Below are 7,768 nucleotides of genomic sequence, written 5' to 3'. Positions count from 1 at the left end.
GATGTGACTCCTGCGTGGTCTGTGTCACTTCAGCAAGGGATGCTCGGTGTTCTTTAACTATTGGCCCAGCTCCCCTGAGACAAAAGAACACTGGCTTGATCAGATATTTTTGCTAGCATCCTTTTTTAAAGCGTATTCGTAGAGGTTTTATTTTGCACATTTCTTGGCCTTCTTTATTGGTGTTGCTGGTGAACTCTCCTGAATCCACTCTCGGCTTGGCAAAGAACTCCCGGACAGCAAAATCAGGGAAAATAAACTCAGACCTTTTAAAGAGACATCCATCCCTGTTACTTATCCCCAGAGTTTCCTGGAACCGTACGTAATTTCCCTGCCAGTTTGGCAGAATTCTTTTCGTTCGGATAGATTAAGTTTAAATGTCAGATTAAACCAAGAATTAATTGATTAGGGGATAAAAATAAGAGGTGAGACAGCAAGGAGAAATTAACGGGAGATGCTTGTAGGAAAAAAGGTGAGAAAGGAGGTGGGCAGGAGAACGTCTCTGTTGAGACGGCAGGGCTGTGGCTGCAGGGAATCCAGCCCTGTCCCCCTGCCTGGAGCTCTGCCAGCAATCCTTGAAGGATAATAGCCATTGCATGAGCTCGGAATAAGATTTTGATGGTGCTAAAAGAAGGTTTTGGCCAAAGGAGAATCATCTGAAACCAGGGAGTGAAGTTTATTGGGAACAAGTGGAGACCAACCAGCGAAACTTTCACTTCTTAGCTGAGTGACATTTTAAAATTGAAAAAGAAGACATGGGGTGAAAAGAGAGAGCTGGGCTGGAGGACAGAAACTGTTTTGCTTTGGATGAGTTGAAGGCTATTGGTGTTACAGGGAGTGATTAGAGATTTTTTTAAATGATGTTCCTTTTATAAGGACAATCTAAGCTGATTTTAAGTGGAAAATATTCTTTGTTATTTCTTCTTTCCTTTTAAGCTTTTCCAAAGAAAGACAGAAAGATCTTTAAAATGTAAAAGTTGAATGCATCAATTACGTAATTAATGATCAGTTCTTTGGCAGTAGAAATGGACTTGGAAGTTCCTCATAAATTTTTCTCTAAGTTAATTACTACTTTAGTCTAAATTGTTTCTTAATTACTTCTTTGAACATATATTAAACTTGAATATTTTTTAAAAGGATACATCAAATTTAGTAATGCGTTTGTCACGTCTGTAATTACTCTAGATAGGCTGCGGAGTGGTATGCACGTAGTGGTAGTCCTAATCTGTATCTACGCGCTGTACAAAGCTTCGAGCAGCAAATGCTTTATAGCTGGGAAAGGTGTTTTCTTTGGCTGGGAGAAATGCTCGGCTTTAACACACCAAAACCTTCCAGTCTGGAGTCTGGATGGAGTTTGGAGAGAGGCTCTTCTAGGGTCTAGTAATGAGGGAATGACAAAATGAACGAAAGCTGAAAATTGTGTTTTCTTTCTCTAGGGATCTTTCCAATAACAAGATCAGTGGTTTAGATGTTCAGATGTTCAGAAGCCTGACTTCTCTGGCAAAACTGTAAGTAGACACCGCACCCAGAATCACACAGAATCGGTTTGATTGGAAGAGACCTCTGGGATCCATCCCCTTGGAGATAGGCAAAAGCAGTCTGGACGTGGTCCTGAGCAGCCAGCTGTAGGTGACCCTGCTTGAGCAGGCGGGTTGGACCAGACGACTTCCAGAGGTCCCTTCCAACCTCAACCACGCTGTGATTCCATGACTTAGTGCCTGGCTGGACATTTTGCTGCCATATGCATGTGGCTTTTGAGACTCGGAGGGTAACTAGTACCCAAGCAGAGCTTGGGACAGAGCTTGGGACATGATCCTTTGCGTTGGCCAAGGAGGTTGTTACCAGTGTGATGAACTTTCCTTTTCATTTTCGCTCTTTTACAGAGATATAAGCCACAACAAGATTTCTACATTAGAAGATGGAATATTTGATAATTTATTTAATTTAAGTGAAATGTAAGTTCATCCTTTTTGTTTCCCAGTTCTTTATTTAGACCTTTTGTTGAAACAGCTCTTCCCTTCCCGGTGGGGTGGGATGCAGCGCTGTCTTGGGGAGATCTGGGGCACATACCTAACCAAACAGCTGCCTTTTGGACTCTCTCCGGTTTCTTCCTCAAGCTGTGTCCTCCTCCTGGGTCCTGTTGGTGCCCCTCAAGCCTAACCTCTTCCTAGACTTTGCTTCTGTCTCCTGGATACTTCCAGCCTCTGCCACTGCCTTCTTGGCTTCCCTGCTTCTCTCCCACGCCAGCTCTGCTGAGGTTCTTGTCTCTGGCCCTGCTCTGGGTCACACTTACTGCTCCTGTTTGCATGGTCCCACCTTGGGACGGGGGGATCTAACGAAAAAGGCACTGACCTGCAGCGTGGGAGACCCTGACTGAGGTGTCATTTGAAGGTGTTCTCCCTAAGTGATTCAAGTTCTTAGGCCGATAGTGGTTTTTAATTGCAGTAATTAAAGTCTGTGCCATTATGTGAAGGAAGGCGAGGGGAAGCCCCACATTTCCAGGTGGGGTACATGAAGTCACAGCACAGAGTGGCCGTCCTGTATCTGAATGAACCAAAGGGTTCACCCCGTGCAATTGCTCTTGGCAAGGGAGAAGAAAGCTCAGCCCCACATTCTCCCTGGAGACAGGACACGAAGGGCATTTTCAGCTCTGCATTTTTGCTTACAAGTGGCACTGAAAGGACACAAAGGATCTAGGCTAGGTCCGAGTGAGTCTGTCCTTGCTAAGGCTGGCCAGCCAAGTGGTGCTTTCGGTATGAAAATCCTGGGTTCAGCCCCTGCGGCCGCCCAGCCCAGCTGGCGTCGGCTGAACAAACAGCTTTCCGTCTCTGTCCTCTTCTCAGCTGAGTGCCAAAGGCTGTAATTTGGATCAAGCGTAGCTGCAATTAAAGTTTCCATCTTTTCATTAAGCTGCCACATGGAAAGATTATCATTGACTTTGCATTTCTTTTTTGACAGTTCAATTTTATTCTCTTAGCTATTTTTTAATGGAGCTGTAAATAGTCTCCCTTAGCTGGAGAGGCTGCTGTTACATCCAGTGGCTGTTAGATGGCAGGCTATTTTAAATATAAGGTTGTGTCTGTAATTTGCTTCTAATTGCAACAATTATTTGCAGAGTTAAAAAAGTACTTGGAGTACTTGCCTAATTCTAGCCTCTAGAAAAATCATGTTAATTATTGCTTGATTCCCTATTCATTAACTCCCCTGGCAGTTCTCTCTGAAGCGTTTCAGTGGAGTGGCACAGCTGGGAGCAGGCAGGGCTCTGCACACTGCTGTAATTAACACTTAGCACATGTCAAGTTAATGCCTAACTTTTCTCTGATCTCCCTGTCACAGAAACTTAAGCTGGAATCCATTTGTTTGTGACTGCAAACTTTCCTGGTTGCCCCGTTGGGTGGAAGACAGAAAAGTGAAAGTAATTCAGGCGTCAGATACGAGATGTGCCCACCCTCCGGAGGTGGCCAACCTTTCCCTCTTCGATGTCTCGTTCGGCAATGCTACTTGTGGTAAGGGAACGCTGTGGGTTGTGGAAGGGGGGATGACTAAACCAGTGGAAACGATGAGCCCAAGGGCAGCTGGGGATCACATCTAGACCTCTTTACACCTCAAGTCACCAGTTCTAAGCTAATGAAGCTGATAATGGTAGCACATGGCTGTACCCTGATGCCTTAAGGATTGAATCAGTCACACCAGGGCTGAGATCAACAAACTCATTACAGTCCAAGCTTCAGGCAGCTGTCAGATGACACTGGCTCTGTGACCTCCAGCATTAGGCTTTCGTTCTCTTAGGCTTTTAACGGTCTGACTTTAAGCAGTGAAATCTCATTGGAGTTGATGGGACCTGCAGACGTGCTGAGCTAAATCTTTGCAGGTGACAGAGCTCCACGTCGGGAGTGTTGAATGAACACTGCCCCGATCTACAGCTGCTCCGGGCGCATTTTTGGGACTACCTTGGCTAGCAGCAACGTCGGGCAGTGTTTGATGGGAGGGTGGGAACGGGCAGCCCTAAGAAAACGAATCCTGCCTGGATGCTCAGCGATCTCTCAGAAAGGGAGAGGGAGGGGGAGCAAGTGCTCCCCCCGGCAGGCATCAGGCATCTCCTTTAATGCATCTCGGGAGGATGCAGCGATGAGGGCTGGGGGAAACCGAGCTGGTGGGAGCCAGCCTGGCTGCCTGGTGAAGTGCAGTGCTCCCTGGGCCAAAACCCGGGGGGGGGTCACTCCTCCTTTCCCAGCAAAGTTACCTTGCGGCACCTTGCAGGAATTATCCAGAGGAATAACACCGGCACTGTTACTCCCCTTGCTAATTCGTTGTTCCCCTCTTGAACTACTTTAAGTTAGTGTGGAAAGAAGAATGTGAGGCTGTCTTCTGGGTATTCAGTGTAACGGGAGTAGGCTGGGGATGGCCTGCCAGCCACTGACAGTTGTTACTGACCGCCAGGGAATGAAGAAGAATGACCAGACTGGTGTTAAAAAACAAAGTCGTTCCCATGCCGTGGTCCTCCTCACGGGACTTTTCTTAAGAAAAGTGGCTCAACATTTTCAGCAAGGCTGTGGAGAAAGCCGGACAGTTGGAATGGATTTGATATGGGAAGATCACACAAGGCCAGAGCTGTTGAGATGTTTGGGGGGAGATGTTGTAGCAACCAGCAGCAACAGAGGAGCAAACATGGCTCGGTTGCGTGGGCAGAGCTGGAGAGGGGGCCCGGCAGTCCCAGCTGGGCTGCGGCTGTGCGCGGCAGAGCCCTGCCTCTGTGTTTGTGGCAGAGAAGCATCCCACCCCTTCCAAGCTGGTGAGGGGGAAGTAAGCCCGAGGGAATGAGCTGTTGCTCTGAGAATAGGGCTGTTGTGGCTGCCGTTGTTGTACGTGCCTGCTTGTCCATGCACGTGTGTGTGTGTGCTCCCTGTAGGCAGGCGTGTGTTGTTTCTGTGCATCCTTCCCGTGAGTGCATATGTGTGCATCCTTCCGCAGCCCTTGGGTGCAGGCTGTGTGTGGTATCGTCCTCTTTTCTAGCACCAGATTTTGCCTGCAAGGGGGTGGGAAGCTCTCGGCTCTCCCCAGGGAGGAGGGTGCCCGCAGTGGCTGCCCAGCTTCAGCGTGGGCCTGGTGGAGAGTCTGGTGGCATTTCCCCCGTGCCCCCGATGTGCCGCTCTGCCCAAGTGTGTTCGGTTATAGACTTGTTACTGGAAGCTCCGGGCAGCACGCAGTGAAATGTGCTGCACCAGACCAAGCCAAGGTACAGCCAAAGGACAACCTTTTATCTTGGTCTTACTTGGTGGCTGGTCCCGTGGGCTCCTTTGAGGGTCAGACTCAGTGACTCCATGTCCCATGGGACTGTTAGACTCTCCAAAGCTCGTTTTATTTACTGACTGTTGCTGCTCCGTAAATCTGTGTGACTGCCTTGTTATTTCTGTCATCATTAATTAGCATTAAAAGTTTGGAAATCGTTACTGAGGGATTAAAGGCTTCCCAGGCAATTCTCAAAAAGGAAATGCTTGGAGTAGGAGCTGTCCAGGAGAAGTCCATTCCCAGGAGTGTGGGATGGCATCTCTTGGAGGATTTCACCAAGCCATGGCTTCACGGTGTCAGTTTGCAAGAAGATCTTCTCTTCTGTCCCCCAGGAGCTCAACACATAACGTGTCTGACCAGCAACCACACAGAAGGGGCTGAAGTCATCATTCTCTTCACGTCTGTTCACCCTGGGAACCTCACTGAGGAGACCTGCAGTGCCCTCTGTTATGCTGAAGACCAGGAATATGGAGGTTTCAGCACCCAGGGACAGTGTTTGTGTGGTACTGCCCATGAAACAAACTCTTCCTCCAGTTGTTTGCCATTTTGCACTGAGCATTTGCCCGGGCAGGCCTGTGGTGGCCCATCACTCGTCCCCTCTCCCTTCCAGGCACAGCTGCCCGTGTCTTTCACAGGACTCCAGCCCCGGTACAGCCTACACCAGGCCGTGCTCTTCAACGTCAGTATTCCCATTGCTGTCAGCACTTTACTGTGGGAATTTGGGGACCAGACAGAGGTTCTCAACACCACTGGAAATGCAGCTGTCCACACGTATGCCTTACCGGGGCAGTACAATGTCACTGCCACCATCTTTGTGGGCACCAAGGCCTTATACGTGCAGGCAGAAATTGAGGTGGTGGCTTCACCCCAACAGTTAGAACTGCAATGTCCTTCCTTGGTCAAGACGAATGAGAGCCTGGACATATGGATCCGCAACAGAGGTGGCACTGGCCTCGTGGTCTTGTACGGTATCACCGCAGAGGCTGGAGAGCTGGGCAGAGGTAAGCAGGGTTAGCTGGGTGGGTGCTGGGCGAGGGAGGGGTGGCACTTCTCGTTCCCTTTCTTCCTAATGAGGAGTAAGGGATGACTCCTTTGGGTGCTCCTCGCTCCCCTGACTGACCAGGCAGCGTTTAGCACTGTCCTGAGCCAATAAGATGACTGCCCAGACTGCACTTCAACGGCGAAGGGGATTTATTGGCTTCAAGAGGGATGGGACATTCCTGGAGCCTCACTCCCCAGAATGGGTTGGGGCGTGTGGGCCCACGGAAGGGACATCACACTTGCGTTCTTCTCCCTCCCGCAGCAGTTCACCCCATGTGTCCCCTCGACGGCTTGGTGTTCCCGGGCAATAACCACTGCTACCGGCTGGTGGTGGAGAAGGCCGAGTGGCTGGAGGCCCAGCAGCACTGCCAGGAGCATGGCAACGGAGAGCTGGCTTTTGTGAGCAGCCCCGAGATCCAGAGCTTCTTGGTTGCTCATGTCATCAGGTAAGCGAGGGGGGTGAGGGTTAAGATTTCCTAGGGACAGATCTTGTGTTCCTGGAGTCCTATCTGCAGAGGGGACCGGAGGGAGGGTCCTGCTGAGCCGGGGGCAGGCAGCCCGGCGCAGCCAGCCAGGCTGGAGGGACGCCGGGTCTGGGCTGAGTACGGGGAGATGGCAGGGGCGAGGCTGCGGAACAAAGAGGAGGAATAAGCAGAGCTTGAGCCCTTGCTGAACTTGGCTTCTTGCTTAAAGGCTGTGGAGGGACGAAGAGGAATGGGGCAGAAAGGCTGGAAGTCAGAACTGGGAATTGTGGCGTTGCTGCTGGTGGGCATCTTGTACCCTACGTTTGTGCCTGCGGGTGCATCTGAAACGGTGCAGAGAGGTGCAGGGTCAGGAGCAAACGGGGCTGGGCTGGGCAGACCTTCCAGCTGGGAGCTCAGCAAAACCTGCAGACTTGGATCGGGCAGTGGAGAGGGTCAGGCGCTCCTGTCCAGAGGGTGTTTGGCTGCCAGGCAGGGCCCGAGGGTGACCTGGCAACCAGCTCCCTCCAGCAGCAGAATTACAGCTGGATCGTCCCATGTGTCACACCGTGGCATCGAGCCACCGCTCTAGCAGAGCCCAAGCCAGTGCTGCAATCCTGCTTCCCAGCTGGGATCCTGCACCCTTCCAGACACGGCTGCAGCCCGAAGCCCAGACCCTTTCCCCTCTTCGTCCTCACCCTGGGAAGGAGCAGCGCTCCAGCAGCATCTGTTCCACCTCAGACTTGGGCTTTATAAACAGAGAGCGCTGGAGGTGTCAGTCTTTGATTAAATCCGCCCCTCTAAGTGCCCTTTCTGCAACCGGCCGTCTTGGGGGGGAGGACAACCGAGAGAGCTTTCGGGGGCCTGACAGCTCTTGTCAATGCTCCCAGATGCAGATGTTGGAGATGGGCTCTTCATAAGCACGGCCCAGAAAGCACATGTGAAGGGAGCAGCTGCTGGTGACGTAGGGTTTGAACGGG

General features: G+C 50.8%; 1 protein-coding gene across 1 annotated transcript in view; it reads left to right on the top strand.

Moving 5' to 3' along the window:
* Positions 1-1,433: 1,433 nt before the first annotated feature.
* PKD1 (polycystic kidney disease 1 (autosomal dominant)) overlaps positions 1,434-7,768 on the top strand; it is a gene marked incomplete at both ends in the record, with an annotated part of 52,539 nt that continues 46,204 nt past the window's right edge. The window contains 5 exons of the mRNA XM_009708264.1: positions 1,434-1,505; positions 1,881-1,952; positions 3,334-3,503; positions 5,619-6,287; positions 6,590-6,773. Of these exons, the coding sequence (XP_009706566.1) occupies positions 1,434-1,505; positions 1,881-1,952; positions 3,334-3,503; positions 5,619-6,287; positions 6,590-6,773 (1,167 nt within the window). The remainder of the gene's footprint in view (positions 1,506-1,880; positions 1,953-3,333; positions 3,504-5,618; positions 6,288-6,589; positions 6,774-7,768) is intronic.

The sequence above is a fragment of the Cariama cristata genome, unplaced genomic scaffold (assembly GCF_000690535.1).
Source record: "Cariama cristata isolate BGI_N322 unplaced genomic scaffold, ASM69053v1 scaffold6629, whole genome shotgun sequence".
Classification (NCBI taxonomy): Eukaryota; Metazoa; Chordata; class Aves; order Cariamiformes; family Cariamidae; genus Cariama; species Cariama cristata.
The sequence above is the reverse complement of the archived record's forward strand: the minus strand, read 5'-3'. Positions and strand labels throughout refer to the sequence as shown.